At 57.4% G+C, this 19,344-nt stretch overlaps 1 protein-coding gene across 1 annotated transcript; it reads left to right on the top strand.

Moving 5' to 3' along the window:
* The first annotated feature begins 4,215 nt into the window (after positions 1 to 4,215).
* Positions 4,216 to 19,017, top strand: NR4A1 (nuclear receptor subfamily 4 group A member 1). The gene is made up of 7 exons (XM_073318628.1): positions 4,216 to 4,295; positions 11,463 to 12,244; positions 13,563 to 13,692; positions 14,541 to 14,692; positions 16,012 to 16,214; positions 16,660 to 16,838; positions 17,776 to 19,017. Exons 2-7 carry the CDS (start codon positions 11,465 to 11,467, stop codon positions 18,030 to 18,032), a joined length of 1,701 nt encoding a protein of 566 aa, XP_073174729.1. The 5' UTR covers positions 4,216 to 4,295; positions 11,463 to 11,464; the 3' UTR covers positions 18,033 to 19,017.
* The last annotated feature ends 327 nt before the right edge of the window (positions 19,018 to 19,344 follow it).

The following is a 19,344-nucleotide window of genomic DNA, read 5'->3' on the forward strand; positions in this document are numbered from 1 at the left end:
TTAATGCCTTAACCATTGCTCCACCCTTCCTCTCCTCCGTAGCCAGTGCTCAGAGTGGTATCTCTATCGGAAGCCCCGCAGCACAGTGGAAACATCTGGCTTGGACACACACAGTTCCTCGGCAGACAAAATAAACGCCGTGACCTATTTACTTGCTAAGGGTTAAATTCCACCCGCAGTTAAAGCCATGTAACCTCTAACCCTGGATGTATATTTAGCAGCTTGTATATTAGAGGCTTCTCCATTTCCCTCCACCCTGCGCTCTGTTCCTCATTTTGCCTTTTCCTTATTTACCGAGAATACGATTTATTTATCCAGCGTAGGGCCCTCCTGAGCCAGTGGATTGGAACCGCTGGAAGGATCACCCAGCGATCCAGCCCACAGACACATTCCCCAGCCCAGCCGCCCTGGGAGGCCAGCCAGGAACTTAGCACAAACATGTAATAAAAACGCATCTCCTTACGCAGTTGCTTTTATAAACGTGAGCATTTAAACAAATCCAGAGCTTAGGCTAAAAATATTTTAACAATAGGAAAATGCATAAATCTTTCCAGCAGCTAACTTACCAATCTGTGAAATTCTCCTTTCTGTCTGCTGGACTGGTGCTGCCTTAGCAAACCGGGGCTGGGCCGCACCGTGAGAGGTGGTCGGGCAGAGAAGAGGGACCCCAAGGGGGTAGATTATAGAGGGATTGATCCTGCAAGGTGCTGTGTGATTTCTGCAAGGCCAGTGAGATCTGAGGGCATTTGGTAACTCAAAGCATGCCTGGAAAAACCTCCTCCTAGAAGTGATTCTGCATCCTGGCCTTGTCTACACACTGAATCTGAAGACCAGGGTAGCTAAACCGGTGCAAACCACTGTGTGGACGCTCTTATGTTGCTTTAAAACTGGCCTGTGTCGGTTTAACTTACATTGACGTTTACCAGTATGAAATGGGTTTAAATCAAATTAAGAGCATCCACACTGGGTTTTGCACCAGTTTAACTAAACTAAACTGACTTTTAAATGCAGCTCTAATAAATGGAGACAGGTTTGTGTGTGGAGCTGACTGAGGGCTGGGATTCTCTAAAGGAGCAGACGGTTTTGGACCCCTGAAATTTCTTGGCTTGTGGGCCCCCAGCACTCCTGTGAAAATGAAGCAAGGCCTGTCCCTGAGGGGAGGGTATATCACAGGCTCACCCATCGGGACCAGGCTGGTTAGTGGCTGAGTATGCAGCCCTCTGTGATCTAGGGGACTCTGGGAATGTAGCTGCTGTGGTTAAAGTGAATAATGGCACCTTTTGACTGGGCTGTAGAGACTGACCTGCGCATGCAAAGCTGGTTTGGATCTGGAGCTAAATTTAAAGGGGGTGTCAATGTTTGCACAATAGAGGCCTCATTGCTAACTGCAGCCATTGGGCGCTCTTCGAACACAAGACTGTAACAGTAAGAACTGGTTCTGCGCCAGCGGGGCCGTCTGAACCCAGATCCAGACTCCCCAAAGCAGGCCAGGAGCTAGAGTTCTGGTTCTCCCAACAATTCCCCCGTGGTGGCTGAAACAGTGACTTGGGCCAGGGCCACGCGTGTGAGGGTGATTGCTCTGGCTCATCTGTCCCCAGAGCCAGGCTGTGTTGTCTTTCTGTTGAATTTTGTGATTGCTTTCTGCTCTCAATGGCACGTCACTGGATTTAACCCCTGGGGCCGAGGAAACCAAACCCTGCTCTCGGTTTTGTTCTCAGGGGCTTAGCTGTTTTTATGTCCAGGCTCCCAGAGCCCTATGGTATTGGATTAATATTTTCTCCTCTTTGTGCGTCTCAAGTTACAGGAAAGGGAGCTGGGGTCCGTTCCCCTTTCACCAAGGCTTTCGCTTTGCTGTACACCCCAGCCTCTTGACATTTCAGGGTGGCAGCCTGCAAAGAACTTGGCTCCTCCTTTTCTGGAAAGCCCAGCTCCATCGCATGCAGCACGAGGGAGAGTCCCCCTTAGCCCTTTGCAGTGTGGGGTGAATGATAACCTGGAAGCAGTTCTGATTCTATCCAGCAGAAGGCAATGGCCAGTAATCCTTTGTCACCGGTAGCATCATAGGAGCCTAGTCTGCCTATTGTGGGAAGGGAGCACCCAAGCAAGCTAGAGGCAAGGCTAGGGTACAGCCCACAGGAGGGGTGGACTCTGGTGCCCTCCCTACCCCATAAAGCAGGGGCTGGGGTAGAGGAAAGGGCATGGGGACAGCCCGAGGAGGGTGGAGACACCAGGGCTGGGGACAGCCCAGAAGGGAGTGTGCAGCCTGTGGAAGACGGCTGCACGAGATCCTGGCATGGTGGGAGTCTCCTCCCCACAATGGCAGAGGAGGGGCTCTGGGCTGTCTCGGGGGCTGGGCTCTCAGAGGAGCCGGGGGCCATGTTCCCTGTGTGACTTCAAAGGGGAGAGAAGAACTCACCCATTCACCCTGGGAAGCGAGAGGTGTGGGAGGCCACGTGCTCCAAGCTGACCTAGTTTTTCAGAATCCTCCATAACCCACAGCCCTAGTTCCCCTCCCACCTTTGCATGAACTCGCAGGGTTTCCACGGGGCTTTCCGACACCAGGCGATGAGCCCGGTGCTGCAGAATCCTCTCCCAGAGAGAAGGAACAGGGAATTCTGCGCAGCTGGAGTTGCCCTCTGCGCGGCGGGTACTGAAAACACCACTTCAGTGCTGCCAGGCTAAAGCGAGTGCCAATGTTGATGACGGACTCGGTATGGGGTAGCACCTGTGGACCCCAGACTGGGCCGCTCTCCAGCTAGGCAGCGTACACACATTTAACAGAAAAGATGGGCCTTGCTTCAGAGAGCTTCTCCAATGTGCTCTGTACCGTGATGGGCAGCATTAGCAAACCAAAAGCAACTAGAAGTGAGCCCAGGTTGGCAGAATATCCCAGTTGCATTTCAGAGGGGCGGGAAACTGGAAATTATCCCGGTTTTGCAAAATGTTCTAGGTGACTTTTTTTTAAGTTGGAGGGCAGTAAGTGTAAAGAGATCCCAGTTTTGCAAAATATTCTGGGTGTGTTTTATGGAAGGGGGGCAGTAAAACTGTGTGTGTGTGTGTGAGAGAGAGAGAGTGTGCAACCTTGGGGGAGCTTAAAAACCTGCTATGTGAAGATCAACCCGTTCAGGCCCCAATCCTGCACTAATGCACAGGCTTAAATTTAAGAAAGAGTAAATCCCTTTGAAGTTAATGGTCACATGCTTACTTTCAGCCTCTGCAGAAATGTTTGCAGGACCATAAACATTGAGTGAGATTTGCAATAAATGTTCATTCAAGGTATAGGAAGCACCCCACATAAGCGTTAAAAAAATGAAGGCAGTTCTTAAAGAGTGCCGGGTTTCTATACCTGGAGGCAGTCCTAGAACTGTGTGTGTAAGTAATTTTGCAATCAAACAAGGCAAGTCTCGAATCCCCTCGCCTCCCTGCCTTTCTGTAGGGCACTTAGCGAGCAGGGACCCCCCGCACTGAACGTAAAGAAGAGCTTAATTTGTGCCAGGGCCCGGCTGCATCAGTTGTGAATGTAAAACGCTGGCGTGGGCCCGGCCCCTCTTTCCTTACACATTAAGCCCTGACCCAAAGTAGGGTGACCTGACGTCGGGATTTTATAGGGGCAGCCCCAATTTTTGGGTCTTTTTCTTATAGAGGCTCCTATTACCCCTCCCCCCGTCCCAATTTTTTACACTTGCTGTCTGGTCACCATAACCCAAAGTAGCTTTTAAAAATACAGCCCTGGTGACAGTTGGCCCTCGGGCTGCCTTTGTTTTGACAATTACCTCCCCCCCCCCCCACACACAACTGTCCACTGAAATCTTTCCACCTGTGAGTCCCTGCCCCCTCCACCCCCACCCCTTTCTGTTTTTATTCCTCCTGGCTGCCCCCACTTTGGCTCTTTCTATTCCTGGCCCCGCGCCCCTCCCCCTCCCTGCCCAGGGGGTCTATTTTTAGCAAGGGGCAGCGCCGGGCTATTTATAGATCAAACAATTCTAAGGCCTGCGTCAATGGAACCCCGTGTGCGTCACCCGCCCAGACATTCCAGCCCGCCCCGCCCCCCCGCCCCGCGGGGACCGGAAAATTCCGCCCCTTCGCGCCTTGTATGGCCACGGCTGCAGCCGGCCTTGCGTCAAAGGGTCCCCCCTCCTCTGGCCCCGCCCCCGGGCCGTGCGTCACAGAGGGCTTAAGAGGATCTCCCTGCGCAGGGCTGGCAGCCCCAGTGCCGCTCCGAGCCCGTCCAGCCGCCGGGCGCCTCCAGCGCAGCTCGCCGCCCGGGACCTGGGCAGAGGTCCCCTTGCAGCCGGGTAGGTGGATTACGCGGCCCCCGGGGCGCTCCGGGGAGTGGTTCCACCAGGTGGGAGGGGGTCACCTGGCGGGTGGGGAGCCGCGGGGCTGGGCGGGGGGGTCACCTGGCAAGTGGGGAGCCGTGGGGCGGGGCGGGGCTGGGAGGGGGGGTCACCTGGCAAGTGGGGAGCCGTGGGGCAGGCTGGGCTGGGAGGGGGGGTCACCTGGCAGGTGGGGAGCCGCGGGGCTGGGCGGGGGGGGGGTCACCTGGCAAGTGGGGAGCCGCGGGGCTGGGCGGGGGGGGGGTCACCTGGCAAGTGGGGAGCCGTGGGGCGGGGCGGGGCGGGGCTGGGAGGGGGGGTCACCTGGCAGGTGGGGAGCCGTGGGGTGGGTGTTCCTGGATAGGCGGTGGAAAGGGGGGGCATGTTGCTCTCTTCTGTGCAAGGTGGGATGGAGGCCAGAGGCGCTGGGGGGGGCAGGGGGCGTTCCTTTCCATCGAACTGGGCGCCTTTAAAGGCTGCATTGGCATTGTTGGGTTTTTTGGAGTGTAAAGTTGCAGGAACCCGACCTGGGAGTTGGGGCGGCGCTCGCAGGTGAGCAGGGTGTGTTTCCAGTGGTTTTCTGTTTCTAGTCTTGACTGACATTGTGCTGGGGGGATGGTGGCTGCAGGGACAGCGTCCGCGCTGCGGCTCTTTGCTATTTAAAAGCAGCTGTGTCCCTTTTATTTGGAGGGAGGTGGGGGGGGCCCTTGAGTTGGCAGATCAGGTTTGATACTGTGTGTTACACTGAGGGACGGCTGTGTGCCAGGGCTGAGCGAGAAGTGACAGTGGGGCAGGATTGCTGTGGGCATATGGCAAAGTAACAGGAGCTTTCCACCGGCTCTTTAAAGCACCTCTGCAAATTACCACCTTGCCTGAGTCCAGAGCTCTGTCCTCCTTTCCCTAGTCACCTTGGCAGGCTGGCGCTGGAGTTCCTTGTTTTGCTGTTTTAAATGCAGTGCTTAAAGTGTAAAGGGGGGTGCTGCAAGGGATTGCAGACCTGGCCCAATCAAGAGGGTTTTAAATGGAGCTGAGTCTCTGAGGGGCTCACTTTTAGTGGGGTGTTAGCAAAGCTGCTGCTCCCAGGTTAAGATAACCCCCCCCCCACTTTTTTCAGGCTGTTTTAAATGTAATAAGTTGCAGCTAATTCTTCTACTGTCATTTGACACTGCAACATAAACACACACCTCTGAAATCCCCTGCCTTTAGCAAGGCATCCAGGAGGGTACTTTAATTCAGTGGTTCTCAGAACTGTAGGTTGGGACCCCATTTTAATGGGGTCGCCAAGGGCTGGCAGCCTTGCTGGGGCCAAGGGCTGACGGTCTGAGCCCCGCTGCCTGGGGCCAAAGCCCAAGGGCTTCAGCCCCTGTGGGGGCACTCAAGTTTGGCTTTGCCCCCTCCCCCTGCCAAGAAAGGTGGGGCTCCTGTTTTGTCCCTGGCCCCTCTGCAGGGGCGGCAGAGCTCAGGCTTCCGTCTACCCTCCTGCCCGAATAAATCTGTTCATCATTAAGGTGCCACCATACACCTCCTTGTTTTTGTGGATACAGACTAACACAGCTGCCCCCTGATACTTGGTCTCCTGGGGTTGTGTAGCAATTTTTGCTGTCAGAATGGGGTCATGGTGCAATGAAGTTTGAGAACACCTGCTTTAATCAAATGATCAGTTAATTGGTTTTGCACATATTATTTTGTGTTGATGATTCTGGATGCAAATGGAGACCCTCCTTTGACCTGTGAGCACAGCTGCTATAGAATGGCGAACTTTGAATGGACTTTCTGCTGCGTGGCTGGCCTAGCCTCTGAACAGAGCAGCTGTTTGGGTTTTTTTTTTTTCTTTCTTTCCTAAATAAAAATAAAATCCCTCTGAATTTTGACATGCAAAACAACTTGGCACCAGCATGGTGCAGGGGAGCAAATCAGGAAAGGCCCCACCTTGCTCCCTTCTATATGGTTGCTGAGCCTGGATCCTGCTGCTGCGGGAGAATGCGGTTTCTGGACCCAAGCAACAGACGCAGCTTTGCCTTCAGACACCTGGCAACCAGATTCACCAGCCAGGCTCCGTTCGTTTCTAACTCGCTGAAAGGCTGGCAAAGCCAATTTAGTGCCCCCCGGGGGGAGGGGAGGCGCTCTTGTGCTTTGGCTAAAGACCTGTGAACATGGTGCTGTCACGCCCGTGCAACAGTATCCGATCGCAGGGGGGAATGCATGTTTCTGGATACCACAGGGAGGAGCACCTTATAGATACTCGTATCAAAAATTAACAGGAGCCATTATCTGCAGCACCTCCCTGGATCAGGCGACAGATTAGAATCCTAGTAGAGTAGTTTGAGAGAGGGGAACCGATTCCGCTCTCATTTACACTGCTGGAAATCCAGAGCGACTTCAGTCGTGTTGCTCCCCATGTACGTTGTGCACATGTCCACAGTGGATGGTCATTTTTGAAGTATGATCTGGCAGACTGCAGGGGGCTCATCTGAGGGATTTTTATATTGCTTTAAAACATCATAATCTAAGTATCCGTCTCTCTAAGGAGAATTTTAAAATGTGGGAGGAAAAATAAATTTGAATAACCCAGCAGTGCCTGCGAAATCCTGAGTAAGCTTTAATCGTCCAGAAAATCAACTGTTCCTGTTGACCATTCCCTTGCAAATTTTTAAAACACAAGCTGTGAAGGGGTAGGGTGACCAGATGTCCTGATTATATAGGGACAGTCCCAATATTTGGGGCTTTGTCTTACATAGGCACCTATTGCCCCCCACCCCCGTCCCAATTTTTCACGCTTGCTGCCTGGTCACCATATGAAGGGGGGAGAGAATATTGACAAACCTTGTGAGGAGGCTCGGTCGGGGCGGGCTGAGGTTATTTTGTCCTTGGTGGTGGTGATTTAAACTCAAAGCAATCTGCATTTAAAAAAACCCCAACATCATAAAGGCTCAGTGGTGTGTGGCGTTGTTGGGTTGCTATACCAACAATAAGCTAATGCAATTCTTTCTGTTGATGTGACTACTGCGATGGCAGAGCGGAGGTGAGGAACAGGTGTAGACTGTAGTAAATAGTGTGTGTGGGGGGGTGTCCCTCTGCTGGTTAGAATTAGAATGACCCAACTGTGTGTCATAAGCCCTATACTGACAACAGCTGATGGCTCAGGCAGCTGGAGCTTGGCTGTATGGAGCACAGGTGCCCTGAGTTTTCACTCTGTTGCCGCTCATGAGTTCTGAATGGATCTGTTTCACAGTGTCGTGACCGCTCTGGCAGGGTGCATAGCGTGTCTATATAATGTCTGTCATCCATAATGGTGGAAAATACTGGTCAGAACACTAGGACTAGAGGACAGCCATCTGTGTCCATTGTTACTGATTTGAGCACCCTGCGCGCATGCATTCCCTGTGCTTTTAGCTGGCACAGCTCTTCTACCAAAGAGAGAGGGCAGCTGGGCTCTTTGCCCTCGGACACCAGGGCCAGATCCTGGTGCTGCTGTAAATCAACCTTGCAGAGACTTATTATTATTATTATTATTATCCCAATTCTTCATCTGGGGAAACCAGGACCAGAGAGATGTGGGAAATAAACCTAGATCTCCTGAGTGCTAGGTCGGAGCCTGACCTGCCAGGCCAACCCTTCCTTGCAGCTAAGGGGACACCAGCCTGGGCCTCTGAGCAGAAAATGTCGTTAAACGGGAGCAAAGCCGTCTCTGTTGAGCTACGTGGGGCATGAGTTTGTGACTTGTGGCTGAGGACAGTGGCCCGCTGATGCTGTTAGCTGTATGTGGATCGATCTTTTTAAATAACCGGGCTAGGTCCTGAAGTCTGTTCTCAAAGCCAATGGGAGTTTTGCCTGAATAAGGAGCAGCTGGCCCCAGAAGAACGTTGTAACCTTGTTCTGATGGTGCAACCGTGTCAACGCTGCTGGGAATTCTTATGTCTCCACATTCCGCCGTCCTTTACAGGCCATTAAGAACTGCTTCTCGGCCAGTCAGAAGATGACCTTTAAAGGTCTGCGATATGAATTACATTATCATCTTGCTGCAAGGGTTACTTCTGTCTTGGCTTTCAGCTTGACCGGGGACTCTGGTTACGTCTCTCCTCTATATGGCCCTGTCTGCTGTTCCAGCCCTGCTACTCCCCAGGTTGAGAGTGGGAGGCCGGCATGTGTCGGAAAGGAAAGCGAACTGGCAAAGCGGCATGGGTCAGTTACTAGTTCTGCGCCACCAGTTCTCAAACACCTCCTCTCCCGCTGCAGATTCAGTGTGAGAACTAAGAGCAAGATGGCTCCTGGGGAGGTGGGGGTGGGGGGGGCTGCATGGATCCAGATGCAAAATGCTAAGTGCTCAGCAGCAATTTTCAGCCTTTCCTCCCGCCTGGGAAATGGCAGCTTGCTTGTGGGTGTGAAAGGGCCACGTGCAGAGTGGAAAGGGCAACCAAGCCTGTGGACCAGGAGATCGGGGCAGGGGCTGTGGCTGGTGGCATGCCAAGCCAACAGAGGTGTCTTTTGGTCACCCTGGGAGGGAGAGGGCGGTAACATGGAACCGGCCTGGTGGGGCACCGTGCCCTGAGCCCAGCATGCACTGAGCCAGGCTGCTGGTCCTTCTGCTGGCCAGCAGCTCTTTCAGGTGCCCGGAGACGGGCACAAAACTCTGCCCAGTGAGGGGAGCAGGTCAGTCAGGGGGCACTGGGATGGGCCTGGAAAATCAGGGGGATAGGTTTGCAGGGACTCTCCTGAGTGTGCCCTTGCCACGGTGTGGCAATGGGGCAGCTGGCAGGAAGGGCAGAATGGCCACACACCTACAGCCAGGCCCGCTGGGCTCTTGAACGAGTGCAGACACAGGACCTGCTGGACTGGCGTGCCGGACGCCTGGGTATCCTATGGCGTGGCCCTGCGCAAGTCCCTTCCCCTCTCTGTCGGTCTTGTCTGCCTTTGGGGCAGGGCCTGGCTCTTGCCCTGTCTGTGCTGTGCCAGGACTCTGTACATCTGCTGCGAGCTGTGTCTGGGAGGCACTGCTCTGCGTCCTCGTCCGCCATCCGATCGCAGCCCTGACGCTTTACAGAGCTGCCAGCTCAGCCCTGCTTGGCCTGTTCGAGTCAGAACGGCACAGAGAGGCATCCCAAGTGGCCTCCTTTGGTGCCGGTGGAAGTCGGCCGCTCCCTTTGCTGGCTGCCGGCGGGAGGGAATGCAGCAGAGATGCGCTCCGCTATGGAGTTTGGGAGGCAGGAGTGTCCAAAGAGCTCAGGCGAGCGGGTGCATAGGGCCTGGGGGGAACTTAGCTTCCTAACCAGGAGCCGGTTGATCCGGGAGTCTGGCCCGGGCTGTATATTCGGCTCTTGAATTAGGATCAAAACTCTGCACCTGACAGTCCCACCCAGGTGGTTTGGCGCCCAATATTTTGGCCCAGCAAACCTTCCTCGCCAAGCCCCTGGGGTGGCGAGGCAGGGCCAGCCCAGGGCCCGCTGGCAGTTCTGCGATTCCCTCCGTTTGTGGGGACAGCGTTTCAGGCGATGGCCTTTCTGCCCGATGAGGCCAGCTCAGAACGACCTTTCCTCGGATGATCACGAGGCCTCTGCTCCGCCATGTGACTTTGCCTTCAGACCCGTCTCCAACACTAGCCAGTTCTTTAGCTCGGCTCCAAACACCCTGAGTGCAGTGTTGACAGCCTCAATTTACGCTGCTCCATGGCTGCGAAGGAGCTGGCTGATGACAGGCCGGTGTGAGATACAAGCTTGTCAGAACAGCTTTGTCCTTGATTCCTTCTCACATACCAGGCTCACTGCTTCCTTTGGTGAATTCCTGTCCCCATTCACTTGTCAGGTCGCTGGGGCTAAGGTGGGGGTTGGCCTTACACCTCAGTTCCCAGAGCCGCCCAGGGGCTCGTGCAACGCCATTGACATGGGTGGAGTTAGTCCTGATTTACACCACTGAGACAGAGTCAAGCCCCCACCTTGGAGCTGATGCGTCTAGCAATGTAGACATCAGCAAGCGGGTGGATTTTGGTTGAGCTTGGTGAAATTTACCTCCGTGGGCTTTCACCCTGAAGCGCCTGGTTTTAGTGCATATGGCTGTCCCCTGGGACCTGCAGTTCCCGAGTTCATGCAGCAGCAAGCCCCATGCCGTGCTCAGCCAAGGCACCAACTTCGGGGAGCAGAGGGGAGCTCAGCCTCCGTTGTCCAGCCAGTCCTTGGCTTAGGGCCCCCCCAGAGGGAAGGGCAGGGGGACCAGTTCATGCCAATCGAGGATAGAATTTTTCTCCCCATTGTGATCTGGCCAGCCCAGAACTGCACTGAGACTTGGCCAGCTCCTCTTGAGATCAGGGACGTTAGTTATTGTACAGCAAGTGCCACCCCTGTGGTTTTAGGCCTGTCGCTCTGCTATGCTGCAGATTACAGGAAGGACTGGGTAGGTGCTGGGGAGACAGGCCCTCCCCCAAAGACCTCATGGGGTAAACACAGGCGTGGGAGGGGAGATAACTTGCCCAAGGCAGTGGTTCTCAACCAGGGGTACGCGTACCCTTGAGGGTATGCAGAGGTCTTCCGGGGTACATCAACTCATCTAGGTATTTGCCTAGTTTTACAACAGGCTGCATAAAAAGCCCCAGCGAAGTTGGGACAAACTACGGTTTCATACCATGACTTGTTTGTACGGCTCTGTAGACCATACGCTGAAATGTACGTACAGTGTTTATATTCCACTTGATTTATTTTATAATTCTGTGGTAAAAATGAGTGTCAGCCATTGTTCCATAACAGTGAGGCTGGGACACTTATGTATTTTTATGTCTGAGTTTGTAAGCAAGTCATTTTTAAGTGAGGTGAAAATTGGGGGTACGCAAGACAAATCAGACTCCTGATAGGGGTACAGTAATCTGGAAAGGTTGAGAGCCACTGGCCCAAGGCATCTGAGCTGGAACTAGAAGACAGCTCTCCTGGTTCCTAGTCTGGTGCCTTATCCATGGATTGCTCTACTCCCCTGATCAAAGGCATTTCCCTGGAGCCCGTGGGAAAGGCTAGATCCCATCTCCCACATGGCACATGCTGCTCGTCTGAGCTGCTGCCCCACGCACGCGCTCTGCCCGATGAATGGGGAGCCGTGGCCTGGTGAGGGGGTTTGATTCCAGCCCATTGTTAAGTCCTCTGCCTTTTCCTTTGCTCCCTTGCTCAGAGATGCCCTGTATCCAAATGCAGCATGGGACCTTGCCTCAGAGCGGAGGGCCCTGTGAGCGCTACCCGGCAGACTTCCTGACTCCAGAGCTCAGCAAGTTCACGATGGACCTAGTCAACACCGAGATCGCAGCCACGACCTCCCTGCCCAGCTTCAACACCTTCATGGATAACTACAGTGGGGAGTTCGACACGTTCTTGTACCAGATCCCAGCCTCCAGCCAACCTGCCTCCTTCAAACTCGAGGACTTCCAGGTGTATGGCTGCTACCCTGGCTCCTTCAGCAGCCAGCTGGATGAGACCATGTCTTCGAGCGGCTCGGACTATTACGGCAGCCCCTGCTCCATCCCGTCCCCGTCCACCCCAGGCTTCCAGACCCCACAGGTCCCAGCGTGGGAGAACTCCTTCGGGCCCTACTCGCCCACTCAGAACTTTGAGGGCATGAGGCCCTGGGCGGAGCAGCCAAAAAGCAGTTCTTCCCAGCCAGCCTTCTTCTTCGGCCCCTCGGCTCCCAGTGCTGGGGTCCCCCAGAGCCCCCTCAAGGTGCCGCCGGCCGCCGAGGTCTTCGCGCTCTCCCAGAGCTCCCCGGTGGGCTTCTCTGGCCTGTCCCTGGGCCAGACCTCCCCACACCTGGAGAGCCCCGGCTTGATGGACGGCTCCCTGTCACCAGCCAAGACACGCAGCCCTGGTGCCAACGAGGGGCGCTGTGCTGTGTGCGGAGACAACGCCTCCTGCCAGCATTACGGCGTCCGCACCTGCGAGGGCTGCAAGGGCTTTTTCAAGGTACGGGGCTGGGGGTGGGGACGTGGGGCTGGGGGAGACCCAGGGCAGTGCCTGGGAACCCACAGAGCCAACGGCCTCCCTCGCCAGCAGGCAGACCCAGAACCTCCCCACTTTGCCCGCAGCATGTGGCCGATCTTGCTCCCAGATGGGCCCCAGAATCCTTGGCAGCCAACGCTGGGGATTCTGGGATGTGGGTAGGGTCCCTGAGGGAGCCCCGATGGATGTGCCGAGTGAAGGAGTCTGTGGGTCTCCCCTTGGCCACTCTGCATGGGGCAAGCCCCGGTGCGCCCCTGACCGGGCTTGGCCTGTGTGCAGCTGTGGGCAATGACCCACTCGCCGGTGAGCAAGGGCTGGGCAGAGCCTGTGGGCAGCCTGTTGCCCCAGGCCAGCAGTTCAGAGGGTCAGGAGGTGGCCGGGAGCTGGGGCTGACCTGGGTGCTGCGGGCAGGGTGCGAGGGCTAGTGGAGACAAGACTCTGGCGCCTCTCCTCACCGCGGCATCTGAGCCGTGGGGATGCGGGGGGGGGCGGCAGAGTGTCGTGCAGAGCGCCATTGCCAAGGCCCCCGTTACGTGGAGCACGGGCCTTTGTGCGCAGCCCCAGGGGCCAGGCCCAGAACCACCAGCCACGTGGGAAGATCTTGGTGACTCTGGCGGTTTCCCTCCCTTTCCCCTTGGGCCCTGATTTGGCCTGTTAAGCACATGCTGGCGGGGGGTGGAGTGAAGCCTGGGTGTAGCTTGCTGAATCGGGACCCATGTGCGTAGGGAGCGGGGCCGGGGGATGAGCCCCGTGGCCCAGGGTCTCCAAAGCAGCTAGTGACTCTGGCCCAGAGCCAGGCACCTCAGGGAGGCCTTGGGTTGTGCTGAGACCCAGGCCCCTTCGGGGAGCAGCTGCAGAGCCTGTGTCGGGCAGCGCCGGCTCTGAGGGGGGAGAAGCCGTGTCTGGTGTGGGGAGGGTGGCGCCGAGGCCCGGGGTTGGGGGCGGGACAGGGGAATCATGGCCCGGAGGGGGCGACTGCTCAGCCCAAGAGCAGGCGGTTGAGTCTCCCCCGATCCCTGCCTGCAGATGGGAGCGTGCAGGTGTGCTGGCAGTCCGGGCGCCCCGCCGGGAGAGCAACGTGTCCCCCTCCCCCTCGCGTGTCCTGGGAACACGGCCCCTCGGATGTGAAACTGGGCGCCGTGGGGCGGGGCCGCTGCTATAAAAATACCAGGAGGACAGAAGAGCTTTTGTTCCATCCGGGCCCGGCCCTGGGCACCCAGGATCTCGTGCTCCCTCTTCGCCGGAGGCTGATGCGCTCCCTTGTTTCTCCTGCTCCCTGCAGCGCACGGTGCAGAAGAACGCCAAGTACATCTGCCTGGCCAACAAAGACTGCCCTGTGGACAAGAGGCGGCGGAACCGGTGCCAGTTCTGTCGTTTCCAGAAGTGCCTCGCCGTGGGCATGGTCAAAGAAGGTACAGAGCTCGACACGTGGCGTCCCCCTGCCAGGCTGGCAAATCCCGGGGCGGGGACGCCGGCAGCACAGGCCGGAGAGCACCAGCCCAGCAGCCCCCAGAACAAGTCCCGTGTGTTCCTGGCAGCTGAGCCCTGCTTTCGGCACCGCTCCCTGCTATCCCCGCCCCAGCTCTGCGGCAGCCCAGTTCCCGCTGCCAGTACACCAGGCTGCTCCCTGGTCCCCGGGTGTGTTGACCTGCACTCCTCCAGGCCCAGTCTCGTGCTGCTGCTTTCTGGCAGCTCCCACCAGGTAGCATCCCTCACAAATGCTCGCTTGCCGTTCCATGGCTGTGATTCCAGGCTGGATCCAGAACAGGGTGGGCTGGGGGGGGGGGGGGGGACACGTGGCTGGAATCTCACAAGGAACACGGGAGCTGTTCTTTCCAGACTTGGACCCAAGTGCGTGCACACATCCCCAGAACCATCCAATCTCCCCACGTTGCCCAACGTTCTGGGGCCAAAATGTTGTGATTTCCCCAGCCCTGCCCCCAGCTCCCGTGTGCGCCTGCAGCCAGTCCCCAGCCGTGTGCGTGGCTCTGTTTGTTCATGCCGTTCCCCTGGGCTGGGATGTGGAGCTGCCCCCACCCCACTGAGTCCCTTCCCCACCCCAGTGTCCCATCTGCTGTGAAAGCTGCTCGCTCGGGTCTGGCGGCAGTTAGGTAGCATTGCTTTAGCCAGTGCTTGATGTGCTAGGGCAACTTATCTGTGGGGCCAGGGGGCTGCTCAGAGCCATGATGGGCTGCCCATTGCAAAGGGCCAAGCCCCGTGCTCAGATGGTAACGTCCAGCCCCCTTTTCTCTCTCCCTAGTGGTCCGAACGGACAGCCTGAAGGGGCGCAGAGGTCGGCTCCCGTCCAAACCCAAGCAGGCCCAGGACACCTCCCCCGTCAGCCTCATCACGTCGCTCGTCAGGGCACACATCGATTCCGTACCCAGCGCCACCAAGCTGGACTATTCCAAGGTACCTGCTGCTCACAACCGGGGGTTCAGGGTCCTGGGGCTCCTGGAGCAAGGGGGCCCCCGAGGGCTGGCTCCCAGCCACCCCCCAGCCCTGGCTGAGATGCTGGGCGCGGCAGCCGCTGCCTGGGAAGGGAACCATGTGCAGCCCACGTGCTCAGTGGCGTTTGGGGGGGCGTAGCCCTAGGGCCTGAGGGCAGTTAGAGAAGGGGTCCTGGAGCCCTCACCATCTACAAAAGGCTGCAAGCTCCGGTGCTGTACGAATGCGGCAGCATTGTCTGCTGGCTAGTGTGCGGGGCACACGAGGTTCTCTTCCCAGCTCTGGGAAGGCAGTGTTATCCAGTGGTTACAGAGCTAAGAGGCAGGACTCCTGGGTTCATGCCCCAGCCCTAGGAAGGGGGAGTGAGTTGGAGCAGAGAACCAAGAGGCAGGATTCGGAGGTTCTGTTCCAGGCTCCTGTCTGTGCCTGGCTTGTCCCAGGGGGCCAGCCGTGCCCTGCCTCGTTACAGGGCTTCCTGTGGCTTGGGAGGTCTCTCAGGCTCTCGGAGTGCACCGTGCTCACAGGGCAGTGTGTGCTGACCACACACTCAGGCTTGCCTGACCCAGTCAGCTTCCCCCAGGCATGCACTGTATTTAGCGCCTAGTCCTGGGTTCTCTTTTGGGCGGTTGTGTTGTCTAGTAGCTAAAGGGGGCTGAGAGTCAGGACTCCTGGGTTCTCTGCCCCGCATTCTGCACCCAGGTGGATTTGTCTGCACCACCGAATCCCACCAACCTTGTTTCTGAGCCTGTCGTTGAATGTATCCAGCAGCTGGAGCTTTGGGTTCTGACCTCGGCAGCGAAATGCCGGCTGGCCTGGAGGCTCAGGGACCAATCCAGCTCCTTTCATCCAGGGAGCTCTGTGACCTTCAGAAACAGGAAACAATTAACCCACCCAATGCCCCAGCAAGTTAGGGGCTATCCCCATTTTACTTGGGGGAAACCAAGGCACAGCAGTGCAACCAATTGCCCAAAGTCACAGAGTAAGCCAGTAGCAGAGAACCCAGGAGTCCTGACTCCCAGCCCCCCTCCCTTTAACCACTAGGCACACTCCTTCCTGCAGCCCAAACGAGAACCCAGGAGTCCTGTTGCTGGTGCTAGGCAGCAGAAAACGCCCAGGCCCAGATGAGTGCGGGTTCCTGTCTCTCTGCTGCTCATTCGTTAACCCGGAGGGTGTACAATGGCTTTGAGAGACACAGCCCCGGCCACTCTCATGGGACTTGTACTGCGTGGACCGAGGCCCGGCCTGTGGGACGCTAACCCTGCCCCTCCTCGTGTGCTCGGCAGTTCCAGGAGAGCCTCTCCTACCAGTTCGAGAAGGAGGACTGTGTGGATGTGCAGCAGTTCTACGACCTGCTCACCGGCTCCATGGACGTGATCCGCAAGTGGGCTGAGAAGATCCAAGGGTTCCAGGAGCTCCCCAAGGAGGATCAGGACCTGCTCCTGGAATCTGCGTTCCTGGAGCTCTTTATTCTCCGGCTGGCCTACAGGTAACTCCCGCTCTGCTTCGTGACCCACCCAGCCCTGTCCAGAGCCAGGCGGCCGCTGGACACCGAGATGAGACACGGGGTGGTGATGTGGCAGACTGGGTCAGTGGCCTAGGGCACGGAGATCAGGACCTTGGGCAAAACCATCTGCTGTTAGCGTTTCAAAGGAAGCTGTGGCTCGGGTCATCCCCTCCACTCAGACAGCCCAGCTCCATTTGTCCTGTGGTGCCAGAGTGTATGAACGTCAGACCTGCAGCGTAGGGCCCCGAGCGCCTGGCTAACCAGGCCGGGATCCTGGCTGTCATCACCAGTGCTCCGTTCTGCTCATGCTCCCTCTGTTACAACTCTGGTTTCTGCTCTGACCCCACTCTGCTGCCAGCAGAGCCCCTGGCCTGCCCTCCGTTCTCTCCGTTCCTGACCGCGTGCGGCTCTGCCCTGTCCCTTGCAGGTCGAAGCCGGAGGAAGGCAAGCTGATCTTTTGCAACGGGGTGGTGCTTCACCGCATGCAGTGTGTGCGGGGCTTCGGGGAGTGGATCGACTCCATCCTCGAGTTCTCCCAGAGCCTGCACCGCATGAGCATCGACGTCCCCTCCTTCTCCTGCCTCGCGGCTCTCGTCATCATCACAGGTGGGGCGGTTTGCACCTTCCTGCCGCGCGGCTGCTGGGGGAGGGATGGGCAGGTCTGGCCACTGGACTGGGAGCCAGAGGGTCTGATCCTGGCCCAGACACCGGCTCCCTCTGTGGCATTGGGCCGGGGGGTTATTGCACTGCACACGCAGGTGGGGGCGGTAATGTTCGGAGAGCCTTCTGCGAGCTGTGACCAGGGTCTCCGCGGAGCAGTGGGTTTGTGCTGTGGGAGAAGGCTCAGGAACCCTACGTGAGCCGGTTTCCTCCAGCCACTGGCTTCCTCCAGCTCTCCGCTCCCCAACTCTGCTCCTCCAGGGGTGGAAGTCGCTCTGACCATTACTAACGTTCAGGAGTGACTCCTGATTTCGGCACAGTATGAGATTCCTTAGAGGGGCCTGATTTCCAGAATGTGCTGAGCACCCCCCTCTGAGAACCAGGCCCCAGGAAGATCTCGGGCTGGGGGAGCACCCCAAATCTCTAGGCAGGCCTGGACAGTTAGGCCTGTTTGGATCCCAGCAGCCCCAGAGGCTGCAGGCGGGGGCTGAGGCTCTGTCAGGATCTCCTTGTCTCTTTACACCAGGCGTCCAGCAGACCACAACCCGGCTCAATCAGCAAGGCATACTGGGGCCCTGGAGCCTGTATATACTCCTGCCCTTTTCCCAGCATGCCTTGCCATAGCCTCGAATTCCCAGGGACCGCTGAGAACGGCAGTTCCCAGAGTGCCATGCTGCTCAAGGGGGGTTTTGTGTTAAAGGGTGCAGAGCGCAGAGATTGCCCACTCTTCGGGGTGGATGAGACAGGCCAGGGACTGGGGGGCCGTTCAGGAGAAGGCAGCAGGAGCGCGAGCCTGCTTTGCCATGGCCCAGCCGTGCACGCCGCACCCGGGCGCTGGGATCTAGCCCGGGCCGGGAGTGACCGCTCCTCCCCTCCTTTCCAGACCGCCACGGGCTGAAGGACCCCAAGAGAGTGGAGGATCTCCAGAACCAAATCGTCAGCTGCCTGAAGGACCACGTGACGTCCACCGCGAGCGAGCAGACCCGCCCCAGCTGCCTGTCCAAGCTGCTGGGCAAGCTGCCGGAGCTGCGCACGCTCTGCACACAAGGCCTGCAGCGCATCTTCTACCTGAAGCTGGAAGACCTGGTGCCGCCGCCTCCCATCGTGGACAAAATCTTTATGGACACGTTGCCCTTCTGAGGGGGGTGCAGCCCCCCTGGACCCGGAGGCCCCCGCCGCGGGGAGCTCGCTCGCTTTGTGAAAGGGGAGTTTTGATGGACACGTCTCCCCCGTGCACGGAGGGGGAGGGGGGGCGATCAACGGAGCATTTCCAGAGACCGGGTGGGGGGCGAGCCCCACTGCCATCTGGGATCGCGGGGACAAGTCGGAAGTGGGCAGAGCCCTTCTCGCCTCCTGGTGGCTGACCCGCACTCGTCCTCCGCGTCCCGTGTTGTGTACCACACCCATGGATCGCGACGTAGCTCTCTGCGGAGAACCCCAATGTGCCTTTTGGGTGATGCACTCAGACGCCCAATATCCATGTGCCCACAGCCCCCCACCCAGCCCCGGCTTGCTACTCACCGCTTGCAACGGCTGGCGCTTCACCACGCTGGGTAGGAGGAGGTGGTCCTGAGACATGCGCAGGGGTGGGTTTGTTCTGAGTGCCCTGCCCGCCTGCTGCATCCTGCAGCCAGGCAGGCATCGTGCCAGGAGCAGGCTCCTCCGTCCCCAGCTGCCGGAACCAAGCCGTTTCCAGACCCTCCCAGCGGCTTCTTGCCTCACTTGTGCTTTTGCAGCGGTGCCCAGGGAGCGATGGACATGTGCCGTGGGCGTGGCACACGGGATGCTTCACGCCTGTCCGCTGCAGATACGTCTCTTTGTAAAAAGACAAGCTGTAAATAGATGGGTTTAAACCTTGTAAATACAGCTAAGAACCGCAGAGGCAGCGAGAGACGAGAAGGGGCGCTGGGAGGGAGACACCTATTTTGTTCTATCCGCTGACAACCACGTGGCTTTCTGTGCCTGGGAGGGCTTCCTCTCCCGTTTTGGACTTTTCCTGTATATAAACTTGTACGTAAAACAAAAAATCAACATTTATATTTGTGTATTTTTTCGGGATTTACCATATGTGACTTTTTTCTGATTAATATATATTTAATATATTGAAATAAAAAACATCCAGGTAGCCGTACCTCTCTCCCACTTGTGCCGTACTGCTGCGGCTGGCAGTGGGGATCGCGCAGAGCCGCTGGCTGGTTTGGGGCTGCGGCCCCCTTGCACTGGGCCCCGTACGAACGGAATTCATGAGACCAAACGTTGGGATTCAGAACCTCCTGCTTCAGGGTGGAAGCTGGTCTCTCTTCGGGAGCGGGATGAGGCCTTGCAGGGGGCAGATGGATCGCATGTCTGCCAGCTGGGGGTGTCCTGCCCCTTTCCCTGCGGTTGCTGTCCGAGATGAGACATTGGCTGGACCTTGGGCGCTGACCCAGATAGTCTGAAGTGTCCCCAGATC

This window comes from Lepidochelys kempii, chromosome 20 (assembly GCF_965140285.1).
Source record: "Lepidochelys kempii isolate rLepKem1 chromosome 20, rLepKem1.hap1, whole genome shotgun sequence".
Taxonomy (NCBI): Eukaryota; Metazoa; Chordata; order Testudines; family Cheloniidae; genus Lepidochelys; species Lepidochelys kempii.

Coding starts and splice junctions, on each gene's coding strand:
- NR4A1 (XM_073318628.1), top strand. CDS start 11,465: ATGCCCTGTATCCAAATGCAGCATGGGACCTTGCCTCAGAGCGGAGGG. Junction 14,693..16,011: donor CCAAGCTGGACTATTCCAAG/GTACCTGCTGCT, acceptor TGTGCTCGGCAG/TTCCAGGAGAGCCTCTCCTA. Junction 16,839..17,775: donor GGCTCTCGTCATCATCACAG/GTGGGGCGGTTT, acceptor CCTCCTTTCCAG/ACCGCCACGGGCTGAAGGAC.